The following is a 27,665-nucleotide window of genomic DNA, read 5'->3' on the forward strand; positions in this document are numbered from 1 at the left end:
GTTAGAAACTGCTGTCTGGATATATTGTTCAGGCACATGCCTACTCGTTAGAGGCAGTTTCTATCCCAAAACTGACACTAGGATTCTCCAGAGTGGGGATTCAAAAGCTGGGAAAGGCCTACACATCTTAATTTATACAACATGTAGCAGGGTGTGGAGGTGATGAGATTTTCCTGAAGAGGGTTTAGTTTTCAAAATGCATACATTTGTTTTAGGACAAGGAGTGCTGGGTTTCAGTTCTTCCATAATCCTGAGTAAAGGTTTATATTTAATAAAGGATTTCAATCAAAATAGTGTTCAAAAAGTGCTCAACTTAAAGTCTAGAGAGTTAGAACAGTTCAGGTGCTGTACCTGCTTATATTCCCTGCCAGTTTGAGGCATATTTTCCTATTCAAGTGTCTTTCTCCCATTATGTCAGACTCAGACAGTAAACTGATAAGACCATACACAATATTGTCAAAAACAAAGTAACAGATATTCTGTAACATTATCCCTCTGTCCCTGCTAATCACTATCAATAAGAGTGTTTCAAAACTCTAATTTAGGACATCCCAACAAGTGAACTGCATCAGTAAAAGTGATTAGGTGGACCATGAAGCTTGGCAAATGGTAATACATTCCTTTTCTTTAGTGGAAGAGAGGATATGATCTGTATGTATGAGCACATCTGGCACTTGCATACGGTTAAACTTTGTGTCTGTCTCTCTCACACACACACACACACACACACACACACACAATCAGCCATACTTATTATTTAAGTCATAAGCAACAGCATTAAATACAAAAAAAAAAACAATTTATTTTCCCCAGTTAAACAGTATAAAAATTTATATAAAAAGCTTTTCTATTTCTGCATCTAATGTTTCAGCAAATATCACAGGAAAGGTTAAGCCTAAACACAAAAGTGAACCTATTACTTTGTAAATATTTGCTCATAAGTCCAAAGAGCTGTAATGAAATAGCAACTGCAGTGCCTCCTCCTCCCCCCACTCCCTTCCCCTGTGCTTCAAGTCCATTCCATGATGTTTAATGATAAAATCGAGATGATTTTTCTTTACATATTACCTTGGGAAATTGCTGATATTACTGCTACAGGCTTTCTAAATCTACTCTAAGTACATCATACCTCGAAAGAACTTGGTTTACTAATATAGAGTATCTTGTAAACACTTCAGACTAGACAACTGTTGTTCTATTTTGCCAAATTTTATCCTGTAATAAATGTGGAGAGGGACAAAAAACTAATAACTGCTCTTCACATATCTGATTAGCAACCTACCAAGGTTTGCGTTAACCTCTATTTATTTTTTTCCTATTATTTAGGGCTTTTAGTTCTCCAGAAAGCCCTTATATGGTTTTCCCTCTCCTAGAGATTGTCGTTTACTGCACAAAGGACTTAAATATAGGAAACCGCTCTAGCAATTGCTACTACATATACCCTACTTGTCAGAGAAGTCTCCCAGTGTCTTAAATTTCTTGATAATGGAACACATTTGAAGTTATTTAGCATCTAGAGAAATATGCCTAACTGATAAGTGACTCAATGTGAATAGGTTTCATGATTATTCCTTTAACATTTCCTCTCCCCCCCCCTTAATATCTCTTCAGTCTAATAGTTTTAGAGAATCTGCTTACTTAGGAGAAAGCTTTTGTTCAAAATCTGCAATCAAGAATATCTGGCCAATCTAAAACCTAACTGGATGAATGGCTCCAAGTGATTTGAGATACTCTGGGGCTCTACTTAAAACATATTAAAAGATTTAGAGTATCGATATTTTATCCAACTTGTAAAATCACTAACAATGTTAAGCTCAGCAGCACTAAGAAAGCCTGTCCTACATGGCTAGTAACATCCAGTCAACTCAGGTGACCTGACTCATCCTTTAATGCACACATTACAACCAGAAATATTTACAAAGGTTGGAAAGATTTTTCCTGAGAACAGTATTTACAGTGAGTCCTTAAGAAGTTACTAAATTCCTCCTAAGCCATAGATAGTCCCCTGCGGGTTCCAAGCAGCTGAGCCTTTTTCTGCTTTCTCTCCTGCACATGCTTCTCACGCCTCCCTTCTCTGAAAGTGAAAAGAAAACAAATCACACTAAATCGGAGCAGGTGAGCAATTAGTTGCATAGGCACAGATAACTATATGCATAAGCAATTAGAAGGAATCTTTTAGGTTAGCCAGACGAGAAGTTCCCAGATTCGCTTAGTTGCACTGGCCATCTGCTCCATTTTTTACTCATTAGATTACATATAGAAATGTATGGCTGGAAGGAACCTCAAGGAGCCACCTAGTCCAGCCCGCTCCACTAAGGAAGGACCAAGTAAACAGAGGCCATCCCTGACAGGTGTTTGTCTAACCTGTTCTTAAAAATCTGACTCTTATGAACTCTTCTGCAGAAGCACAGCCCATAAAACATACAGGTCCCACTATATAAGGCTACATCTTGAGCTGATCAACCTGTTAAAATCAAGGTGGGGCCTACCATGCTGGGACCTGTACTTTCCAGCAGTCACATTTAGCCTAGGTAGAGGGCAGCTGTGAGCTATACTTTGGTCATCCTGATGCTAAACATTTTGATAGAGATAGAAAAATTTCTCTAACATAAGTATGGTTAAGGACAGTGCATTTATTTAAAAGTGTTGGCTTGTCACACATTTAAGTCTTAGTGCTCTCCTACAGAGTTCTAGTGTTAAAATGGCACCTAAAACACCCTTGTACTGACCTGGTCTGGAGATGTGGCTGTTTGTAATCTTTTGTGTGTGAAGAGACGCTGCTATTCATAGATTTATTCAGGACAGTGTTTTCTTTTGAGTCACCCCAAGGTTTCAGTCTTCCTATATTGTAAGAAGCAAAAAAACCCAACAAAAAAAACAGACCAGCTAGTTATTAAAATTTAGTAATTGTGTGAATTTATGTTGTTAATACTGGCATTCTTATCCTCAACTCTACAGATAACACAAGTTGCCTGACCTGCATTTAAGATCAAGCACAAACACCCTGGTGAATTACATCAATCTGGGTACTAGCCAGCTATTTGGGGAGAGGGCTTTCTATTGGGGGTGGCAGAAGCCTCTGCTCAGAATTCTGCCTGTGGGGTAGTATTAATTGGGAACTACCCCATAATGGAGCCCTCTCTGCTACCGTGGAAGGCAGGGATCTGCCACGATGGTCTTTGGCTGACAAAATCCTTCCCGTTCCTTAATCCACTGTGCCCTGTTTTAGAGGGAGGGGAAGTGGCCTGGACCTGAAGAGAAGCCTCAGCTCCCTGCCATCCGAGCAGAAAGCTCTGAGTGGGGCTGTCTTGCCAACACAGCAGCAGACTCTAGGGTCAGCAGAAAAAAGAGTTACCAACCTTTCGTAACTGTTGTTCTCAGAGTTGTGTTGCTCATGTCCACTCCATTGTAGGTTTATGTGCTCACCACATGCACTGTTTTTCCCTCCATGGTATTCATAGAGAACCAGCTCTGGTGCCCACTGGAGTGGTGCATGTATTCACTGGTATAAGGAGCGCCGCCAGCTTCTCCCTCCCTCAGTTCCTTCTTGCTGGAACTCCGAGAGAGGGGAAGGAGGGTGGGTCATGGAATGAACATTAGCAACACATCTCAAAGAACAGTTACAAAAGTTAGTAATGATTTTCCTTCTTTGAGTGATTGCTCATGTCCATTCCATTCTAGGTAACTCCTAAGCAGTATCTCTGGAGGCAGGCAGGAGTTCATGGACGTGTCAATTGCAACACAGCTCTGCCAAATTTAGCATCATCTCTGGCTTACTGGGTAATGGCGTAATATGTGGTGAACGTGTGTACCAAAGCCCGGCTCGCAGCCCTGCAGATGTCCTGGACAGGGCCACACACCAGGAAGGTAGCCGAAGACACTTGAGCTCTAGTAGAGTGAGCCTTCACTATTGGTGGAGGCACAGCCTGTGCCAACTTGTAACAAGTGCAGATGCAGGTGGTAATCCAGTTTGAAATCATCTGAGAGGATACCGGAAGGCCCTTCATCCTGTCAGCGATAGCAGTAAAAAGCTGAGTCAATCTGTGGAAGGGCTTGGTGCAGTCCAAGTAGAAAGCCAGGGCACACCTGACATCTAGAGTGTGCAGGCATCTCTCCTCGTTGGTCATGTGAGACTTTGGACAGAACACTGGGAGGACGATATCCCGACTGACATGGAGGTGCGACACCACCTACAGCAGGAAGGCCTGATAGGGTCAGAGCTGAACATTGTCCTTCTAAAATACCGTATACGGGGGCTCCGAAGTGAGGGCTTTAATCTCGGAGACTCAACTTGCTGAAGTAATGCCTACAAGGAATGCAACCTTCCACAACAGGAGGAGGGGGAACAAAAAGCCATAGACTCGAAGGGTGGACCTGTGAACCTGGAGAGGACCAGGTTAAAGGTCCCATTGGGGAACCAGGCTGGAAAGAGTCTTTCAAGAACCTGAGTCATCTCATGTGAGAATACAGATCTACCCTAGACACAGGGATGGAAGGCCAATATGGCTACCAAGTGCACCTTTATCGAGGAAAAGGTGACGCCCTGGTGCTTCAAGTGAAGCAGGTAATCCAGATGGGACTGCAGGGACGACTGGGTCGGGGAAATATTCCATTCCGACTCCCAGCAGGAGAAATGCTTCCACTTTTCCAGGTAAATTGCTCTGGTGGAGGGCTTTCTGCTCTCCAAGAGAGCCTGCTGTACCTGACTAGAGCAGGCTTGTTTCTCTAGGTTCAACCACACAGCAGCCAAGCTGTGAGGTGGAGAGCGGCGAGGTTTGAGTGCAAGAACTGACTGTGATCCTGGGAGATAGGTCCAGGCAGTTGTAAAGTGGCCAGGTCCATGAGCATGCCGAACCAATGCTGGTACAACCATGATCCATGCCTTGTCCCTCTTGATCTTCAAGAGAACCTTGCTCATGAGTAGAATCAGCGGGAAGGCATACGTCAGGTCGGCTGACCACGACAGGAGAAAGGTATCGGAAAGTGAGTCTCTGCCTAGGCCTTGCAGAGAGCAGAACTGATGGCATTTTCTGTTCTGTCTGGTGGCAAACAGGTCCACTCGGGGAGCTCCCCACTTCTGGAAGAGTATCTTGACGACCTCTCAGTGAAGGGACCACTCATGGTGAGAGAAGAAGGACCTGCTGAGATAATCCGCCAGCGTGTTCAGGACGCCAAGGAGGAGCGAGCCTTCCAGGTGGATTGCATGCTAAATACAAAAGTCTCATAGACAGAGGGTTTCATGACACAGAGCCAATGAATAAGCTCCACCCTGCCTGTTGACATAGATGATGGAGGCTGTGTTGTCTGTCAACACCTGCACCACCCGAGCAGACAGCTGGAGAAGGAAGACTCTACAAGCCAGGCGGATGGCTCTGAGTTCTCTGATGTAACGTGAGATCCTCCCGAGACCATAATCCCAGAGTCTGCAGTGCATAGAGATGTGCTCCCCAACTGAGGTCAGACGCATTTGAAATCAGGGAGACTGTGGGTTGTGGGCTTGCGAACGGCACACCTTCCATTACCAGAGTTGGATTGGACCACTACTGCATGAAGGTAAATACCTGTGTGGCAGGATTGTGACAATCTTGTCCAGGTGATATCTGGCCAGGGAGTAGACTGACACCAGCCACATCTGGGAGCGGAGGCAGCCTGAGTCTTGCGTGACGGACAACATACGTGCAAGCTGCCATGTGCCCCAGTAGTCTGAGGCAGACCCAGGCAGTGGCGAGTGGATGGGCCATGATGCTGGCAATCAGATCTGCCATTGCCCTGAACCTGGTCTCCGGCAGGAATGCTCTGGCTTGGATAGAGTAGAGTATCTCTCCAACAAATTCTATCCTTTGGATCGGGATTAATGTTGATTATTGTTCGTTTATCAACAGGCCTAAAGCTTGGCAAGTGGCCCACAACTTCTCAACATTGTGCTGGACCTGGAGCGGCCTTTGATGAGCCAGTCATTGAAGTACTGGTAGATCTGGAACCTTGACGTCTGAGGTAGGCTGCTACCACCGACATGCACTTCGTGAATACCCTTGATGCCTTTGCTAGGCCAAAGGGGAGCACGACATTGGTAGTGACTGGTCCCAACTATGAAATGTAGAAACCTTCTGTGTCCTTGAAATATCGATATATGAGTAGGTATCCTTCAGGTCAAGGGCGACGTACCAGTCTCCCAGATCCAGAGAAGAAATGATGGAGGCCAGGAATACCATGCGGAACTTCAATTTCTTGAGATACTTTTTGAGGCCCTGCAGGTCGAGGATGGGGCATAGACCCCCTTTTGGGATAAAAAAAAACCCTTTTCCCCTTAAGTGCAGAGGAACATCCTCTACCGCTCCCACCTGCAGAAGGCCCTGCACCTTCTGAGCGAGTAGATGCCTGTGAGAGGAGTCCATGAAGAGGGACAGGGAGAGAGAAGGGGGATAGAAATAAACTGAAGGGTATACCCCCCTGCTACTGTGCTGAGGACCCACTGGTCCAATGTTATAGAGGCCCAGGCAAGGAGGAAGGGAGACAGGCGGTTGTAAAAAAAAAAAAAAAAAAAAAACCGAACAAACGCCAAGCCATCAAAGGGAAGGTCCTGGATGGGTTGCTGAACCTCTGCTGACAAACCCCGACGACTGCAACCAGGATGCCCGCCTCATAGAAATGGCCAAAGTCATAGACCAGGACAAGGAGTCTACTGCATCTGAGGCTGCTTGCCTGCCCTGACTACCGTTCTGCTCTCCTCCAGAATAGCCAGGAATTCCTTCCTGGGCTCCTCAGGCAGCGACTCTGCGAACTTGGCCATGGACTGCCCAATGTTATAATCAAAGTGGCCAAGTAGGGCCTGATGGTTGGCCACTCTTAGCTGAAGGCTGGTTGTAGAATAAATCTTTCTACTGAAAAGATTGAGCCTCTTCACCTCCTTATTCTTAGGGGTCGATCCCAGTTGGCCTTGTCTATCGTGCTTATTGGCTGCTGACACTTCCAGTGAGCTTGGGGTGGGGTGTGTGTACAGATATTCAAACCCCTTAGCGGGAACATAGTACTTCCGCTCCATCTGGTTAGAGATGGGGGGCAGGGAGGAGGGGGTTTGCCAAAAGGGCTTTGATCAGTTTCACAACTCCCTTGTGTACTGGTAATGCCTGAGACCAACTGATTCTCTGGCAATGGTTGGGGAAATGCCCAGAGGTTCCACAGGTGCCAGGGGGTTGGCAATTGGCCCTGGGGCCGTGCAGCCCATGGGGGCCCAGAAGGAAATGCCGATGGCCCCAGCAGCTGGCCTTGGCCCGTGTGTAGGAGTTCCTCCTTGCTTTCAGAGCCTGAAGACAGGGAGGCTTGTCTGGGGGGGGAACCAGGACGGGACTGATGTTGCCTGTCTACCCTGTTCCTGTCAGCTCTCTCTGTGGACCTCCACTGGGGAGCTGTACTGGGACAATGTCTCTTGGTGCCATGATTCCAGTGACTGGCGGCTGCATTCGGTGACAGTACCCCAGCAATTGACGCCTCACGCCATGGGGGCGGTGCTGTTCTGTGGACCAGGAGTGAGAACGGGAACGAGAGGATCGATATCTTGGAGACTGTCAACGTACCCACGGGGATCTGTACCGGTGAACTGGAGACTGGTGACAGGACTCTGTGGACCAGCGTACCAACCCTCCGGAATGGTGCCGCAAGCCTGGAGACCGATTCGGATGCTCCAGGTGCTGGGGCTCTGGGGACCAGTGATGAGCTTCCAAGGGTCTGTGCCAGACAGCAGGTGATTGACGCTAGGATCCCAGTGAACACTGCCTAGAGACTGGAGAACAACTCTGGGAACTCTGGCAGGTAAGCTGACCCGCATCCAGGGGCTGGTGGGCGGATCTCAAAGGGGGCTCGACAGCTCTGTAGGTGCTGGAACCAGGCCACCGTCCGTAGAGAAAGAGCTGCCCCTCACATAAGGGTCTTTGCTGTCCTCCAACTCTCTCCTTCCCTTTACGAGACACAAGAGAATACCCTCTCCCGGCCTTTCTTTGCTTTTCAGCTGGTACCAGGGATGGGGATTGGCGCCAGTCTGAGGTCGGTGCTGGCAGCATGCTCTGCACCGAGGCTTCAGTGCTCAAAGCAGAGTCCAATCTAGTCAGCTCCAATGCGAGTGCGAGGGCCGACTCCATAAGGAGCGCTCAAAGACGAATGTCCCACTTCTTTTTCGTTCGTGGCCTGAAGCTCTTACAGATGCGACACTTGTCGCTCACATGGGTTTTCCCCAAGCACTTTAGACATCTTTTATGGGGACCACTGACTGGCATAAGTTTCTTGCAGCAGTCACAAGGCTTGAAGCCCAGGGACCAGGGCCTGCCCCGTCCCTAGGCTAAGTCCCATCCAGGACTAACCAACTATTACTAACTCTAACACAAAGGGAACTGTATAAACTATAAAAGTTTTTAACAACTATATACAAAAAGTTCACAACTAGACACAGTTGAGAGACGTAAGCTTGCGGAGGCAAGGAGACGTTCCAGCACTGTCACTGGCAGTAAGAAGGAACTGAGGGAGGGGGGAAAACCAGCAGCGCCCCTTATACCGGTACATATGTGCACCACTCTAGAGGGCGCCAGAACTGGTCTCCTACGGATACCACTGAGGGAAAAACTTCCGGGACTGGTGCATGTGGTGGGCACACACACCTACAAAGGAACGGACACGAGCAATCACTCGAAGAAGAACTTGATTTATGTGGGTCATATGTTTCTGTGGAGATGTCCCAAAACTGACTTGTTTTGTGTGGTGGTGGTGGTAAGAGGGCAGCATTAATTGGCAGCAGAGCTCAGTCAGTAGGAATCCAGTATCTATAGGCCCAACAGGAGGGTGTGTTTTTCAGCCTGGTGAATAGGTGTTTGACAGGGCTTGGGAAAAGTTGCCTGTTTATTTGAATTTTATGTTCTGATACCTAGAATGCAGTATGTCTAAACACTTAAGAGAAACTAGAATTCTTCTAGCAGCAAACAGAAAGAACCAGTCCAGCTGTTAAAAGCCCAGATTGTTTTAGCAAAAGCCTCTCTGCTAGAGAACATACTTTGAATGGTTTAACTTCAGAGCACAAGCTATCATTTTTAAGGCTGCATCCCCATGTAGAGTGTGTGATCAGATATGGAATATGACAGAGCTGCTTTGTTGCTGCCCATAATGTAAGAATGCCCTCTTTCATAAGTTCAGTACTTGTGTTCCCCCTATGGAAATAGCACAAAGTCATAGTACCTCTGTGTGGCTGATATCCAAGTGGCCTTGACAGACTTGCTTTCAGATCAAATGTTGGCTTCTTGGTACTTGTGGGTTCTGCAGTCTGAGCTGCAAACTTGAATGGCGTAACAACTAAAAAGAAAACCAGGGTATCATGTTTAGAGAGAGGGAACAAGAATTTCCAAACAGCCAAATTTAAGCAAACAGTTAGGAAACTGCACAAGGAGAGCACTACAACAGCCCAATTCTATAAGCCAGCCAAACCAAAGAACCATAGGGTCTTACAAACTACCAAGGATCCACACACTATAAAATGTACTCCACTGAAAACACATTTAACACATGGGATAACAGGGAAGAGGTTGAACAATATGGGGCAATAGTGTACAAAGGACAGATGTAGAAGATCTCACACTTCTGGTTGGATTTTAAGTAGATCGCCCTGGTGTGTAGCAGATCTGCTAAGCCATACATCTAGTCCAGTACTTCTCAACTGGCCTGTGGCCTCCCAGTGGTCTACAGAGAGCACGCTGATCACATGATGCTTATTTCCAGCTGTCACATTAAATCACAACTAAAAATTCATTAAGTACTTAATGCTATTTTTTCATGTAAGCAATTACTGTAGGTTACAAAAGGTTGGTCTGCATTCATGAAGAGTAGGGAAGGTGGTCCACAAAACTATGAATGGAAAGGGAAGTGTCTGTGATAGTCTAGCATGTGATCTACACTGGAAGACACTGAGGGTAATGGATGGCTGTTAACAGTTCTACCTGCACACCACTGAGCAAACTGTTAGTGCCAAGTAAAAGTTGTGAGTCACATATATAATGCAATTTACATGGTCATGTAGTTTGCTATGGAACCATGGACTATTTTAAAAGGCTACATAATTTACTCCAGAATCTAAGTCTTCATTTAAAAACATTAATTCTCTAGTAGTTCAAGATTCTCTATGTCTTGATCTCATGTTTCAACAGAAAAACAAAACAAACAAACAAAAAAACAGATAACCAACAAATGGATACTGTACTGATTGGCGTAAGTGCCTGCATGCCATTCTTGGGTCCTTGACATATAGGTCAAACGTGCCACATAGGACATAAAGTGTGAATGAGTGAGGAGCTCAGTCCTTTCTTAAGATGTTTAAGAAAACAAGACTACGTGGGGTGCCTTATCCCTTTTATGTAAGCCAGCTACTATCCCATACAAACTTTTGTCAACACTTCCAGGAAATGTTGAATTTAACCCTAATCCTGAACTACCCAAAACAAAGTAAGACACTCAAACAGTTCTAATATTGACTTCTTGCTCAGGATTGATTTATTTTAGCTATCCAATTTATTTCTATCTCAGGACATGACCTTCACATGCTGTCCAACACTTGCTTCCCTGCTCTCAACTTCAGTACTTTGTAGGATATGAACTGTTAGTTTTATTATCAGGAGTGGGACTTCTATACAATTGTATGAGCATGTTTCGAGACTGGTAAGTCATGCATCACACCATACATGATTTTCCACTTCTCCAGAACAAGTTTGATAGCTCGTTCCCTATTCCATTGTATGGTTATTTGGTTGTCCAGGGAGCTTTTATACAAGGACACTTAAACCTCTTCTGGAGTACTCTAGTACCAAGTCTGCAATGGTGCTTTTATGTTTCCTTGGGGCAGTTTTATCTACTAATAGCATAATACAGAAACTGCTCAACCACACACAATAAGTACAGCTAGACTGGAGATAATTTCTTGCCTTTTATCTTATCCAAAGATTTTTAGCACCTACCTTTTTCAGTTCAAAGGATTGAAAGAAAATATAAAATTTAAAAACAAGATATTGCAGTCCCCTAAAGAATCACTCCTGTCTTGGGAAGTATTTCCCCTTGCCCTTTGCTAAAGCATTAACGTTTGTTTCCAAATATTATGTAAATTTTAAAGCATCAGTTTCTCAGAAGATTACCATTAGGGTTGGCCTTTGATGCAGTCAGCTCATGGTTTGTTGCATTTCCATTAGTGCTCTTTCTAATTGTGGGTTTGCCACTTTTCTGGCTATCAGGTGTGCAGATCTCCAAGAATGGTGACTTTCTAGATGGAGTCTTCGTAAGGGAGCGCTTGTGTTCATTATCTTTTGTAGCTTCTGAGAATCTGAAAGGAAGTAGTTATTAGTCAGAATAAAGATCTGAACCTTCCTGCATTAACAGGTGCTCATTAAAAACATTTCAACCAATGTAAGTCTCTTATTATCTACCAGAGAAAACACGAAATGCTGTAATACATGATCCTTTGGCACATTCCTTGTCATGAATATGCAACAAGAATTTGAATCTGCATCAAGTGCTATCAACAACTAATGCAACAATCACACAATGTTTTTATTACAATTTGATTTTTGAAGTTCAATTTCTAAATTTCATGATTTAGTTCACTTTTGGAGTTATGAATGCAGTAGGATAAATCAAAGTAAGTGTTCATTAATCTGTGTTGTTTATATATTGTACCAAATACTTGACTGATGTTTTTGGTGAGTCCTTTTTACCTGACATTCATTTTGGTTGTTGAGAGAATGGAGGGATTGAATGAAGATTTCTGAGATAAAATACTCCGATTTGTGGTGCCTACAGAGATGCGTGGGGAGCGCCGCAGGTTGCCTGGAGTACAACTTGGAGAGAACCTTCCTCTTTGGGGATTTGGGCTGAATAAAAATACTCTGCTGCTGGAGCATTTCTAGAAACAGAAGTGGGCGTTTAGCACATTCTATGAGAGTTTGGCATTTGGAAAGGCATTGCTGCCTGGATTGTGCTGGAGCTACAGAACAGAATACATTTAATCATAAGTGCACAGATCAGTCTGCTTTAAAGAATAGTATTTCAAAAAAGAGAAGATCTCCCTCATAACTAGACAGACAAGATTATCTGGGGGGAAAAGACTCTCACCTTAGCATTGCTGTGTGGAGTTCCTTTCTCACATGCCTTTGCATGGTTGGCTTTTTTAGCCAACATCTGCAAAAATAAAATGTAAGGGGTCTTAAATAGATACCAAGTGTATGGATGAGTGAGTATCAGCAAGATAAGAAACATAACATTCAGAATAAAGTTTCAATTTTCCTGTTTTGACCATATTCATTGGTGTACATTTCTGTAAATCTTAGCATGTGCACACATTTGTCACACCTGGAAATGCCATTATTTTGCAATTCCCACACGTTCAAGTTTAGAATACAAAATCTGAGAGATCCACGGGCCATCAAGAACCATTTACATGCCAAGTCTTTTGAAGGTGAGTTGAATGCCTTTCTCTGAGAAGGTATATAAAAAGCACTTAAGTTTTTCACTTTGGATGGGCATTCACCGGTCAAGACCATCATTTAAATCCCACTTTTTAAGATGCTCAAGTTCCATGGCAACCCAGACACAATTAAGATGTTTGGCTTTTTTGTCTAACAACCCCACCAACGTAATTAGGAGTCTACTTTTTTAAAGAACTACTTATAAAGTATGTATGCTACCCTGATAGAGTCAAAGAAAGATTAGTTCTGTGGGAGACAGAGAGGCCTTGGGGGACAGTCAGAGTACTCAGGATAGACTTATATCCTCACAGTCTATGGGACGTTAGGATTGTTGAAATTGCATGGGCCCGCTACCAGTCAATTAGTCCTCAAAAATGGTCCTTTAGCCATATGGGAAAATGCATGACTCATACTGAGGCACTGTGGGGAGACAATGCAATAAAGAACCCTCTCTAGATTTTAGAAGAATGTAGGGATGAGGGATATGATCCTCTATTGATTCCTACCTTGACCTCATTGATAGAATTGCTGAAGTTTTCAATCAGTTTATTTTTTCTCTCAATGTAAGCATCAATAGACTCCATTTTCTCGAAGTGAGCCTCATGCAGCTTCTTGAAGTCTTCAAAATTCCAAAAATATGGAAGAGAAATTGTCAAGATTGGTCATTTTATAGGTAAGTGTAAATGATCAGAGGATGGAGCAAACCTGGAATAATTGTCAGTAGGGGATAGGAGAAAAAAATATTTAAGTGCACTTTTTTTCTGACTGTATCCTGTGAGTCTAAGTCAGTGGTTCTCAAACTGCGGCCCACTTGTGGCCCAAACGGCACACAGCTGCGGCCCATGTGACATCCTCAGGCCCATACAGGCAGTATTATTTATCTATACATTTTAGTGTAGATGTGGCCCACATAACAAAGCCCTGGTCTACACTACGAGTTTAGGTCGAATTTAGTAGCGTTAGATCGATTTAACCCTGCACCCGTCCACACAACAAAGCCATTTACTGCGACTTAAAGGGCTCTTCAAAATCTATTTCTGTACTCCTCCCCCAACGACGGGATTAGTGCTGAAATCGATTTTGCCAGGTCGAATTTGGGGTAGTGTGATCGCAATTTGACAGTATTGGCCTCTGGGAGCTATCCCAGAGTGCTCCATTGTGACCGATCTGGACAGCGCTCTCAACTCAGATGCACTGGCCAGGTAGACAGGAAAAGGCCCGCGAGCTTTTGAATCTCATTTCCTGTTTGGCCAGTGTGGCAAGCTGCGGGTGAGTGCAGATCTCATCAGCAGAGGTGAAAGAGCTCCAGCATGGACCGAACAGGAGGTACGGGATGACAAATCTGTGCTATCAGACCTCCGTTCCAAAAGAAGGAATGCCCAAACATTTGAAAAAAATCTCCAAGGGCATGAAGGACAGAGGCTATAACAGAGACCCGCAGCAGCGCTGTGTGAAACTTAAGAAGCTCAGGAAAGCCTACCAAAAAAACAGAGAGGCAAATGGCTGCTCAGGGTCAGAGGCCCAGACATGCTGCTTCTATGATGAGCTGCATGCCATTCGAGCGGGTGCAGCCACCACTACTCCACTGCTGTGCTTTGACTCACTCAATGGATTATCATGCAACAGGGATGCGCATTTTGGGGACGAGGAAGACGATGATGAGGAGGTTGAAGATAGCACACAGCAAGCAAGCGGAGAAACCGTTTTCCCCGAGAGCCAGGAACTGTTTCTCACCCTGGACCTGGAGCCAGTACCCCCTGAACCCACCCAAGGTGGGCTCCCGGACCCGCCAGGCGGAGAAGGGACATCTGGTGAGTGTACCTTTGTAAATATAATACATGGTTTAAAAGCAAGCATATTTAATGATTAATTTGCGGCCAGTACAGCTACTGGAAAAGTCTGTTAACGTGTCTGGGGATGGAGTGGAAATCCTCCAGGGATATCTCTATAAAGCTTGCTGACAGAAGGCAGGAGTCAATTCTGAGGCTACTGGAGGATCAAACTGATATGCTCCGGCATATGGTTGAGGTGCAGGAAAGGCAACATGAGCACAGACCGCTGCTACAGCCCCTGTGTAACCAACTGTCCTCCTCCCCAAGTTCCATAGCCTCCTCACCCAGACGCCCAAGAACATGGTGTGGGGGCCTCCGGTCACCCAACCACTCCACCCCAGAGGACTGCCCAAGCAACAGAAAGCTGGCATTCAATAAGTTTTAAAGTGCAGTGTGGCCTTGTCCTTCCCTCCTCCCCCACCCCTCCCGTGCTACTGTGGCAGTTATCCCCCTATTTGTGTGATGAATGAATAAAGCATACATGAATTTGAAGCAACAATGGACTTTATTGCCTCTGCAAGTGGTGATCGAAGGGGGGAGGGGGCGGTGGTTAGCTTACAGGGAAGTAGAGTGAACCAAGGGGCAGGGGTTTTCATCAATGAGAAATAAACAGAACTTTCACACCGTAGCCTGGCCAGTCATGAAAGTGGTTTTCAAAGCTTCTCTGATGCGCACCACGCCCTCCTATACTCTTCTAACTGCCATGGTGTCTGGCTGCACGTAATAAGCGGCCAGGCAATTTGCCTCAACTCCCACCCCACCATAAATGTCTCCCCCTTACTCTCACAGATATTGTGGAGCGCACAGCAAGCAGTAATAACAATGGGAATATTGGTTTAGCTGAGGTCTAAGTGAGTCAGTAAACTGCGCCAGCGTGCTTTTAAACATCCGAATGCACATTCTACCACCATTCTGCACTTGCTAAGCCTATAGTTGAACAGCTCCTGACTACTGTCCAGGCTGCCTATGTCTGGCTTCATGAGCTATGGCATTAAGGGTAGACTGGGTCCCCAAGGATAACTATAGGCATTTCAACATCCTCCACGGTTATTTTCTGATCTGGGAAGAAAGTCCCTTGCTGCAGCTGTTGAAACAGATCAGAGTTCCTGAAGATGCGAGCATCATGTACCTTTCCCAGCCATCCCACGTTGATGTTGGTGAAATGTCCCTTGTGATCCACCAGTGCTTGCAGCACCATTGAAAAGTACCCCTTTCGGTTTATGTACTCGCTGCCTTGGTGCTCCGGTGCCAAGATAGGAATATGGGTTCTGTCTATCGCTCCACCACAGTTAGGGAATCCCATTGCAGCAAAGCCATCCACTATGACCTGCACATTTCCCAGAGTCACTACCCTTGGTTGTTGCATCCGATGAAGTGAGCTGTAGCTCACGAAAGCTTATGCTCAAATAAATTGGTTAGTCTCTAAGGTGCCACAAGTACTCCTTTTCTTTTTGCGAATACAGACTAACACGGTGGATACTCTGAAACCTACCCTTGGTAGCAGCAGCTCAGTGATTGCGTTGGCTACTTGGATCACAGCCGCTCCCACAGTAGATTTGCCCTCTCCAAATTGATTCCCGACTGACCGGTAGCTGTCTGGCGTTGCAAGCTTCCACAGGGCTATTGCCACTCGCTTGTGAACTGTGAGGTCTGCTCTTATCTTGGTATCCTGGCGCTTCAGGGCAGGGGAAAGCAAGTCAAAGTTCCATGAAAGTGCCCTTACGCATGTGAAAGTTTCGCAGCCACTGGGAATTGTCCCAGACCTGCAACACTATGCGGTCCCACCAATCTGTGCTTGTTTCCTGGGCCCAGAATCGGCGTTCCACGGCACGAACCTGCCCCATTACCATCGTCTGTCTAAAACTGGGGCCCGTACTTGGTGTCCACATTGCTGGGGCACGTACTTGAGAGCCGTCTGTGTCCATGTCCTCATCACTCTCCTCACCGTGCTGCCGTTGCCTACTCGCCTGGTTTTCCAGGTTCTGGTTCTGCATATATTGCTGGATAATGCGCATGGTGTTTAGAACAGTCATAACTGCTGCGGTGATCTGAGCGGGCTCCATGCTTGCCGTGATATGGTGTCTGCAGGAGACCAGAGTGGCAGTGGAAGCGGCAGGTGGATGAGGATGCTGACAGAAATATGGCGCCCGCACGGAAAAAGGCGTGAAACGATTGTTGGCCATTGCTTTCATGGAGGGAGGGAGGGGGGAGCAAGGGGTAGGCTGGCAGCAGACGGTGGAGTATGACTGCTAGCTATCATCATCTCCTGGGTGCTCGCTGTGCTGCTGGCTGGGAGAGCAGCCTGAGGCAGAATGGCCCCTTCAAGGATTGAACTCAACACTGGGTTTAGCAGGCCAATGCTCAAACCACTGAGCTGTCCCTCTGCCAATATTCCAGGCAGGACTGAATCTCCATTAGATAAAACTTGAAGAGAATGACCTGAGTCACTCCCATTTATATCAAGGCGCCCTGACAGACCTCACCGAGGTCTGCCAGGAGCACCCATGTCTGCCCAGGTGCCCCGACCGACCTCACCGAGGTCAGCCCAGAGCACCCAGGAGACAACAAGGACGGCTACCAGTTGTAATGCACCATCTGCTGCCACAAGGCAATGAGCTGCTGCTGTTTAGCAATGCAGTCCCACGTCTGCCAGCACCCAGGAGACGTATGGTGCAGGTAACTAAGGGAAAAAGGTGCGAAATGATTGTCTACAGTTGCTTTCACAGAGGGAGGGAGGGAGGAATGGGGGTGGGGGGCAGCTGACGACATGTACCCAGAACCACTCACGACAATGTTTTTTGTCCCATCAGGCATTGGGATCTCAACCTAGAATTCCAATGGGCGGCGGAAGCTGTGGGATAGCTACCCACAGTGCAACGCTCTGGAAGTTGATGCTAGCCTTGGTACTGTGGATGCACTCTGCCGACTTAATGGTCTTAAGTGGGGGGGACACACAATCGACTGTATAAAATCAATTTCTAAAAAATCGACTTCTATAAATTCAACCTAATTTTGTAGTGAAGACATAGCCGTAGAGTGCTTCATATGTGGCCCACAATGGTAAATAGGTTGAGAACCATTGATCTAAGTGATTAAAAACAAGTGGAAGTGGTCGCCTATCTCTGCCTTGACTAGTTCTAAACGAATGGCAAGTCATTATTTCTTCAGTTACTGGGTGTTCATTTTAGTGCAGATCATTAGTTCAAAGAAAAAAAGATAGCAACATAATTTAGTATTTCCTGTCTGATGTTAAAAAAACCCTTACATATATAAATGCTTTTCATTCAGAAGGGTTTCAAAGCACTTGACAAACTGATTTTAAAACTAAGCACATTTATATACTACCAACATACAACCAGCTCTTGGGAGAAACACAGGCAGATATACACCACACTGGAACACTTCGGAGCCATGACAACTGCTTTATAAAAGAGCAAGAGGTTTTCCCCAAGCAAGCCCTATGAGATTTCAAGCCCCATATTAAAAAAAAAAAGAATGAGATTGGATTCGTTTAGGCAGTAACAGGCAACTCTCCTTTCATACATGTTCAATAAGCCTATTTTCAGAGATAGTAAATAACTTACTTGGCGTAATGGGTTTCACTCCTGTTTTTCCAGTTTTAGACAGACGGTCTACATATCGAGGGATCTTCCCAGCAGGAGGATGGGCTGGGAGAGTGTCATCTGGTACCATCAAATCAAAACAAGACTGTTAAAACTACTGGAAGGTTAGCTTAATGCTACTAAAACTCAAGCTATTCTTTTGCTTCATGAAACTCTGGAAGCTTCCAATACCGAAGGAGTACTCACTCCCTTAAATTGGGGCTGTAGTATGAGAAATAAAAATGGAACTGTGGAGTCCCACATTTAGAGTCTCTCAAAGGCTTCCACATTAAAGGTGTTCCCAAGAAATAGGATGACTTTGCCAACTGCAAGCTCAATATGGTATCAGAAAGTCAAGGTAGGTTGTTTCCTTCTCATGCATCACTATCAGTAAAGGTTCTGCAGGCCAAATTCTGCTCTGGGTGGCAACCCAATTGCCTGCGTTGGCTCTGCAGCACTACTACTAGTAATAATAAAAGCTTCCATGACTATTGTACATGAATGCACATCTGGGAGCTTATCTGTTTAAACAGGGGGTGACATTTTTACTTAGAGACTTGAGAGCAGAACCACACAGTGACTAAAGATTTAGCCAGTAAGTCTTGAAGCTTTTCCTCATTTTTATGGTTTGAATTTCAAGCTTCTTCTGTATCATGTTTACACCGATATTTCTGCTGAGTTCAGTTAGTCTTCTTTCTTAATTTTAAAACAATTCACAAACAGCTGTATTTTTTAAAAAGACGTTAGATTAGAGTATGATAGCATTTGTACACAGAAAGTGAATGCTCAATTATTCCTTATTTCAGGCCTGTCCTGAAGTCAGTATAGAATGGCCCCAAGATATTGGGGGGAAAAAAAACCAACACGATGGGACCAAGGGGTGGGAAAATTAGTGATTTCTTTTAACCCATGTGTGTAAGTTTCTCTGTAGGCTTGTAACAGAACACTTGTTGAGTCACTAGAAGGACATATTGCTCAGATAGAAGGCAGCAAGTGTAAACTCAAACAAGAACTATGATCATGGTATAAGAGAGGGATACTGCAGCTGTTTCTCAATGTGAAAGCTCAACTTGTTGGGTCAAACAGAAGGCTCTTTTATATTGTGTGTGTTGATTGGTGTATCTAACTTGGGGCGAAACATTAAAGTTGGCTTCCCATAACAGTTTTCTTGCATACTCTACTGAACAGCAGTTATGCCCATGCTTCAACTCAGAGACTGTACATACCTATTGTGCCATCTTCCTGGAGCAGAGCATAGGATTGCATATGGCTTAGTGCTTGGGTTCTCAACCTTTTTCTTTCTGAGCCCCTCCCCGCCAGTATGCTATAAAAATTCCATGACCCACCTGTGCCACAACTGTTTTTCCTTCATATCAAGTAGATTAAAAACCAGGGCTGGCATTAGGGGGTAGCAAGCAGGACAATGGCTCAGGGCCCGATGTCACAGGTGGCCTCGTAAAGCTAAGTTTCTCAGGTTTTGGCTTCAACCCTGGGCGACAGGGCTCAGTCTTTGGCTTTCTGCCCTGGGCCCCAGCGAGTCTAACGCCGGTCCTGCTGTCTGCTTTATTCTGGCAGATCCCCATAAACCTGCTCACAGCCACGGCCACATACACACGAGTGAGGAAGACACCTGTTCTGATTTTCAGCATCATATCAAACATAGCAGGCAGGGAATGATGAAGTTTCACTTCCCTGGACATGTTTTTTTGCTGTCTAAGCTGCCCAACAATAATATTTTTTCCTAGCCTGCATATAAATTTATACTAACTACACATCTGGGAAAGTTGAGTCATCTGCAAGCAGAGGCCAATGAAGTACAACACCTGAAGTACACTTCCCCACCTCTTTCCTCAGGAAGAGAGTGCCACGTTTATGATAATCCAAGAGGCACTGAATTTAAAGGAGATCTCCAGAGGAAAAGAGTTGGGATTGTGTACCTCATCGTCTTCTTTTTTTAATATATGAAGAAGGCCTGAAAGATTTTTTTTTAAATATTCAGCTTGCTTTTCACATAAGAAATTCAGGTCTTATCTACCCTGAAAGGCTATGGTGACTGGATTTAAACAGTTAACAAAAAAGGTTTTGAACAGCCTGACCCAAAAATCTTTCTATTCTCAACTGCTCACCTTTCACTCACTTTAAGCTTGTGAAGGTTATTTTACTAGTTCTCCAAGAAGTAATGTTTGGGAAAGGGACCTTTGCTAAGGATTTGATACACTAGTCAATTTAAGTAAGGGCATGCTTAGACCCCCAAGAAGTCCTTCACCAAAACTACAGAAGACCAGACTTGACATTCCAAGGAAAAAACCCAAGCAGAACACCCACCATGTCCGAACTTTCAAGCGTCCTTTACAATTCATAAAGGAAACAAGTGCACAAGCCCAATTTTAAAAGATTCTTCACATATCACCTTTAAATGAAAGGTGTTCCTCAGACAAACAATCTGTCATGGAACAACGATCTAGGCTATTAAACCATCAGGACATTTCACAATATTTTTACGGACATAGTACATAAATCAAAATTCCTGTCTGAAGTATCATAAGTACCCAAACTAAGAGCTACTTGCATTTTCCCCTTACTTTCAACTCCATTTCTTTTAGCAGAAACCATCTTCTCCCTTTGCTGGCTCTTCATGGGATGCATCTCTGGGTTCACAGGAGCTTTGTTCTTAGCTACAGGTTCCTCATTTTGCCATCTTTTCAATCTTTTGCTGTCTCCATCCTGGGGTACTTCTTTTTCTGTCATTTCTGGATAATTCTGGAGTTCAAAGATGTTTAGGTTAAGCCTTTTTTTCAGGATGTTCTGCCTGTTCTTTAGGACAAGGTCTACAGTAGAAAAGGTTTGCGGTATAGCTATACCATCAAACCCTAGTAGTGTAAATGAAACTTATACCACCAAAGAAGCGATTTTTCTGATAGCTTATATTTGGCAAGCAAAATAAGCCTACTCACGGTCACTTTGTTGCCAGTATACCTGCATCTACACCAAGGGGTTTGCTGGTATATGTGTTGCAATTTCTCACCCCTTATAAACAAAAACAAACAAAAAAACCCACTGACATTGCTATGGTCACAGTTCTGGGTTTAACTGCACATCTGCACCCTTTGTGGTCTCCTCAAGAGCATCTCCTTAGGTTTCTGGCCTGACACCTTTGTTCTTCTCCCTCCAGATCAGAGTTTTAGCGATGCAGTCCCCTTGCAATTCACTGTGCTTGTCACAGAAAATCTGACTTTAGTTTAACACTTGCAGTTCTGCTCTCTCAGGAACAACGAGAGTCAGTGACCAACCAGCTTTTGCAAAGTACAGTATATTTAGTTAAGTCAAAGCATTACAGAGAAAAAAATTCAACTATTAATCTATATGCATCCTAAGCTTACCAGATATGACCCATCATCTGCATGAGATTCTGGTAGGTCCATAAATTTGTCAGTTCTCTGTTCCAGAGTGAATCTTTCCATGAGTCAGATCAGGCTGACTCTTTATATAGTTAAGAGGTCTTTGTCTCTTAGGCCTCCTAAACCAGGTAAAACCAGTTAATTCTACTTCTCCTATGGGGAGAAGCTTCCAAGGGCTGGGTATTTGCATAGTCAGCACTGGAAATTTGCATTAAACTTCCACCCCTCACTAATTCTAGATTCCACTGCAAACCCACCCTGTGAGCCAGAAACACAAAGATATATACACCACTTAGTGATACAATGGTCTATCACTATTCCATGCGTGCATGGCATCTGACACATCTCCATGTAATTGTCTTTGATGTTTCCATGGTCTCACATCTGTCACAGCTATGCTGGCAAAAGCTTTTAGTTTAGACCTGGCCGAATATGCTATACCAATTTGGCACTTTACAAACAAACAAACATTCTCCTTCTGCACCCCTTTCTTCTACCCACCCTTTTCTTTTTAAACAAAAAGTCTCACATACCAACTTAGAGAGAAAGACCTACTGTCTATATAAGGGAAAGTGAAACATTCCAGACGCTAAATGCACAAAGCAAACCAACTGAAGAAAGTTTTTCTTTCAATTCTGGTCATCTGAGGTATTGCTTGTGTATACTAGTTAACATTTCAGAAAGCGGCATGACAAACTGAAAACATCCTTTACTCTATTTTTCCAAACTGACCAATGCTCTTTATGTTTAGGATAAAGAGTGAGATCACCTAGTTATCTCAGCAATTACATAATGTTCCAGGAACACTAGGAAAAGATTTTGACAATGTTATTTTAATTAGATGGACTGCTTATAAACAAGGTAGGGCAAGCAAAGTTCTCAGTCTTGCTAGAACTCCCTTTACATCAAAGCTAGCCAGCAGAGATAAGGAGTATTGTAGAAGCATGGAGTTTAATGCAAGTTGATTGGCTGGATGATGAACATGCCTGGCACCAGTGCTGCGCTGGATGTATCAGGTACAGCATAGAGTTCCACGCTTTTATTGGAACACCCAAGAATATTGCAATACACAGATGTGGGAGAGGAGAACACAGAAACTCTTATTTATTTGAAAAGAGCAAACATGAAGGAAAATATTTTAACAAAGATAGCACACGAGAAGGAAAATTCTTGTTGGTCATTAGTTGTCATTCTGCCAGAGTAAGTGAGGAGGAGGAGAAATTCAAAAGCTGCAGAACCAAGTTAAGAAATAGTGATGTCTCTGCAGCTTTGGTGCAACTGCACCTGGAATACTGTGTACAGCTCTGCTTCAGACTGCATAAAATTGGTTGTTTCCTCAACAGTGATATTTCAAAAGTTCTGGATAATTTTAAAAACTGACGACATGGGGACCATCATCTTTCTTTGAGGGCAACTTAGTTTAAATCCCATTAGGGATGGGGCGGGGAAAGAGGGGAAGGTTGTGGCCATTTTTAAAAAGAGGGTGGTTCATATTCAGAATTCTCTAAAGAACATGCTTTGTCAACCTTTGCTGAAGAAACCTGCAGTTATGAAGAACAAGAAAAAAGGGACCAAAAGTCTAAAAAATGTTTCTTCAAATTTAAGACACTTTCAGGAAGTTTAAAGCACTCAAAAAGCCATACTTAGAACATGGTGTACTATAGAGTACAAAAGGAAAAGGATATTTCAATGCTTGAAAAAATGCAAAGATGGCTACTAGACTCATCTGGTGATCAGAGCGTCTATTAAGAAAAAAACTTCAAGAGTTGAGTGTATTTAGCCTGAAAAGAGAGTGAAACATGATTATACTGTCCTGGTACTTAATCTCTAATAAGGTTCTTAAACTGCACCCACTGTGGTATTTGAGCACCTAAAGTCAAATTATGACTCTGGGAAAGACCCATGAAGATTACAGGTGATCTGAAGTTGATAAAGAATAAGCTTAAACAACAGGAATAGTTGATTGCAGCTAGCAGTTGACACAAGTTTCAGAAAAGTAGGGTACCAAAATACAAAGTCAATAACATTACTGTGTTTGCCTGTTGAAAGGCAGGCATTTCCTGCCAAGTGGTGGCAGACTAGACCAAAGGTTCTATTTAACGTGTGCTTCTCTTAATAAAAAAATAAAGCCTGAAAAACTTGAGTTACCTCTTTCTCAACACAAAACACCATATCTTCTTCATTAGTATTAATTTCCTCTTTGGAGGCCATCTTTCCAGTTGCTACCTTCCTCCCTTTCCCACGCCTTTTTGTGACAAAGGACACTGGAATAGGTTTGACCTGCTCCAGACTGCTGAGCTCCTCTGTATCTGTGGAGGAGGATTCGCTCCTTCCAAAGTCCTGTATAAGAGAAATGGGATTATTGTCTAACATCCTTACATGTGCATATTCATGTCAGATGCACTAACGAGAAAGCTTCACAACTTATTAATGGAACACAGATATGTCACACCCATTGTTCACAAACAACAAACCTGTTGGCATTCTCGCTGTTCACTGGCATTACAGTCAGTGTGCTGATGTCAGCTTTTTCCTCAAACACTGAAGTTAGAAGACTAACAAACTGCCCTCAAAAAACTATCTGAAATCCTCTCATTTGTTTTTATTGTATACATAGCATTCTGTCAAGGTATTTAACATATTCAGCATTTCACATTTGACACCTGACCGGAAGAATCTTGGGGCTCTCCAAGTTTTTAAGATCTCATAGATCTTTTTAAAATCCTGCAAGAGATCATGTCATCTGTGCTCCTCCTACAGGGCTACTCTGATCTCTAGCAATGGAAAAGCATACCTATGCTGTTGATACTGCATATACCACAGCCCAAGGACTCAGCAGAAGAGTGAATCTGACAAGGATCATATCAGTTCTTAATGGTTTCACAAAAGGGGCCACAATAGAAGTATATGCAATACATAATGACAGAGAAAGTAGCTTCTGATTTACCTTATTTCATAACATAAAAACAAGCGGACATTCAATGAAACTGAAAGGCAACACATTTAAATAAAAGAGGAAGGTTCTTTTTGTTGTGTTTAAAAAAATAAAACCACACGTACAGCATAACAATATATTAGGATAAAAAAAAACTATAAAAAAACCAAACCAAAACAAAAAAACAACCTTTTTCTCTAGGATGTCCTTTGGTTATAGCATCCTTAGGAGTAACTTGTAAGTGTAGTAGGCACAAAATGGACAGACAAATAGGATTAGACATTCATTCATAGAGGTGAGAACATCCAGTTAAAGAATATAAAAGGTAGATAGGATAAACAAACAAAAAAAGGAAGGGACACTCCCTCCCACCCCAACTGCCTAGGTTTAGCAAAAGCTTCCTATACAAGCTAGTTTATTGCATATAATAATTGTCTTTATGAGGTTTCTTGTACCTTCCTCTGAAGCATCAAGTATTGACCACTATCAGAGAAGACAGCAGATTTGATGGACTATGGATCTGGCATGACATTCCCTGTTTGTAGGCTATCCTGGGAAAGCATTAGTTGCAGAAACAGCACAGGTGTTCCCTGATGGTGGGTTCAAAGCTTCACGGCTAGTATTTAAAATATTGAGATCTAGGTTGTCATTGGCTTGGTTCAGCTCCTGAAGATGATCTTCTCTTAAAGGACACAATGGAGAATTTTGTACATTTCCCATTGCTAATGTCTGGAGCTGAACAGATCAGAGCAAATTTGAATATTAGCATATCAGCTTCCATTTGACTACATTTTAGCTCACACTAAAGATAAATCTATGTAGGTACTGGAGCACGAGTTCAGTTTTAACTCCAAATTGTTTTGTCACAATTCCATTACTAGGATGAACACTGGCCTAGTCATATATGGAACCATTTCGAAACTAAATACCAAAAATGTCAATTTCCAGCAGTAGGTGAACACAGTAAGCATGAGGCAGTGATTTTAAGTAAAAACTTAAATTTATATTACCATTAAATGAGAAGCACTTGTCATTAAATGCAATGCACTGCAATTATCAAAATAGGAGCAACTTTCTTAGAAAGAATGGTTTCTGCATATTGTCTTTCATAAGATTATAAGAAGTCAGCAGACATCTGTTCTTACCTTACTTCCATTTTCTTGTTTTGGCTCATGAAAGTGCTGCTTCAGAGCTTTCAGCAATTTGTCTGCCTGCAGAGGAGTCAAGAGTATAAAATGTGACCCAAAGAAGACACTAATCCATTAAACAAAAGGTTGCATAAGCCAACCCTGTATATCGACCAATTCAGCAAAGCACTTAAGCATCTGCATATCGCCTTTTCTATTCAGCAAAACACATGTTTAAGGGTATGTCTTTTGGCAGCATGTAGAGTACCTACCTGCCAAGCCCCCCAGCACAAGTATAAATAAGCAGTGTAGCTGGTGAGGCTTGGCTTAGGCAAGCAGAGTAAAAGACATGTCTGGGGGAGGTGGGTCTGTATGTACATACTAGCCTACACACTCTCTGCTGGCCCAAGCCGTGCCTCCCCGTCTACACTGCTGTTTTTATCAGTGTAGCGTCCTGCTGCTGGAGCCTTTTCCCTCTGCAGGAAAGACTCCCACAGCAGGGAAAGACTTCAGCAGCAGGGGTGCAGTGGGGAAACCTCTGCCAACTCCCTGCTGCTACAGCTCTTCCTTGCCGCAGGAAAACACTATGGAAGCTATAAAAGACTCTGGCAGGAGGGAGGCAGCAGGGAAAGACTGAGACTTTTCCTGCTGCCTCCCCGCAGTGAAAGGCTCCAGTGGCAGGGAGGTGCTGAAGCTTTTTCTTGCTGTATCCCCTCTGCCAGAGCGTTTCTCTGGCACGTATAGCTATGCAGTGCAGTATGGACGCAGACTGCTTTTCACTGCAGCACGTGGCTACATGTACACTACACGCCGTTTCCAGTGGCATGTAATATAGACATTGCCTAATTTTAAGCAGGTATTTGAGTCTCATTAGAATCAATAGGACTTAAACACATAGAATCATAGAATATCAGGGTTGGAAGGGACCTCAGGAGGTCATCTAGTCCAACCCCCTGCTCAAAAGCAGGACCAATCCCCAATTAAATCATCCCAGCCAGAGCTGTCAAGCCTGACCTTAAAAACTTCTAAGGAAGGAGATTCCACCACCTCCCTAGGCAACGCATTCCAGTGTTTCACCACCCTCTTAGTGAAAAAGTTTCTCCTAATATCCAACCTAAACCTCCCCCACTGCAACTTGAGACCATTACTCCTTGTCCTGTCCTCTTCTATCACTGAGAATAGTCTAGAACCATCCTCTTTGGAACCACCTCTCAGGTAGTTGAAAGCAGCTATCAAATCCCCCCTCATTCTTCTCTTCTGCAGACTAAACAATCCCAGTTCCCTCAGCCTCTCCTCATAAGTCATGTGTTCCAGACCCCTAATCATTTTTGTTGCCCTTCGCTGGACTCTCTCCAATTTATCCACATCCTTCTTGTGGTGTGGGACCCAAAACTGGACACAGTACTCCAGATGAGGCCTCACCAATGTCGAATAGAAGGGGACGATCACGTCCCTCGATCTGCTGGCTATGCCCCTACTTATACATCCCAAAATGCCATTGGCCTTCTTGGCAACAAGGGCACACAGCTGACTCATATCCAGCTTCTCGTCCACTGTAACCCCTAGGTCCTTTTCTGCAGAACTGCTGCCTAGCCATTCGGTCCCTAGTCTGTAGCTGTGCATTGGGTTCTTCCGTCCTAAGTGCAGGACCCTGCACTTATCCTTATTGAACCTCATCAGATTTCTTTTGGCCCAATCCTTCAATTTGTCTAGGTCCCTCTGTATCCTATCCCTACCTGCCACCGTATCTACCACTCCTCCTAGTTTAGGATCATCCGCAAATTTGCTGAGAGTGCAATCCACACCATCCTCCAGATCATTTATGAAGATATTGAACAAAACCGGCCCCAGGACCGACCCCTGGGGCACTCCACTTGACACCGGCTGCCAACTAGACATGGAGCCATTGATCACTACCCGTGGAGCCCGACAATCTAGCCAACTTTCTACCCACCTTATAGTGCATTCATCCAGCCCGTACTTCTTTAACTTGCTGACAAGAATACTGTGGGAGACAGTGTCAAAAGCTTTGCTAAAGTCAAGAAACAATACATCTACTGCTTTCCCTTCATCCACAGAACCAGTAATCTCATCATAGAGGGCGATTAGATTAGTCAGGCATGACCTTCCCTTGGTGAATCCATGCTGACTGTTCCTGATCACTTTCCTCTCATGTAAGTGCTTCAGGATTGATTCTTTGAGGACCTGCTCCATGATTTTTCCGGGGACTGAAGTGAGGCTGACTGGCCTGTAGTTCCCAGGATCCGCCTTCTTCCCTTTTTTAAA

At 44.1% G+C, this 27,665-nt stretch overlaps 1 protein-coding gene across 1 annotated transcript in view; it reads right to left on the reverse strand.

Moving 5' to 3' along the window:
• Positions 1-793: 793 nt before the first annotated feature.
• The window catches only part of NUSAP1 (nucleolar and spindle associated protein 1), a 34,699-nt gene continuing 7,827 nt past the window's right edge, over positions 794-27,665 (reverse strand). Inside the window, exons 2-12 of the mRNA XM_073348727.1 lie at positions 25,398-25,463; positions 23,466-23,657; positions 20,502-20,679; positions 17,902-18,000; positions 12,992-13,104; positions 12,133-12,198; positions 11,736-11,923; positions 11,160-11,344; positions 9,220-9,333; positions 2,730-2,841; positions 794-2,074 (exon numbers count right to left, since the gene is read on the reverse strand). Coding sequence (XP_073204828.1) covers positions 1,987-2,074; positions 2,730-2,841; positions 9,220-9,333; positions 11,160-11,344; positions 11,736-11,923; positions 12,133-12,198; positions 12,992-13,104; positions 17,902-18,000; positions 20,502-20,679; positions 23,466-23,657; positions 25,398-25,463 — 1,401 coding nt within the window. The 3' untranslated portion in view covers positions 794-1,986. The remainder of the gene's footprint in view (positions 2,075-2,729; positions 2,842-9,219; positions 9,334-11,159; positions 11,345-11,735; positions 11,924-12,132; positions 12,199-12,991; positions 13,105-17,901; positions 18,001-20,501; positions 20,680-23,465; positions 23,658-25,397; positions 25,464-27,665) is intronic.

This window comes from Lepidochelys kempii, chromosome 6 (assembly GCF_965140265.1).
Source record: "Lepidochelys kempii isolate rLepKem1 chromosome 6, rLepKem1.hap2, whole genome shotgun sequence".
Classification (NCBI taxonomy): domain Eukaryota; kingdom Metazoa; phylum Chordata; order Testudines; family Cheloniidae; genus Lepidochelys; species Lepidochelys kempii.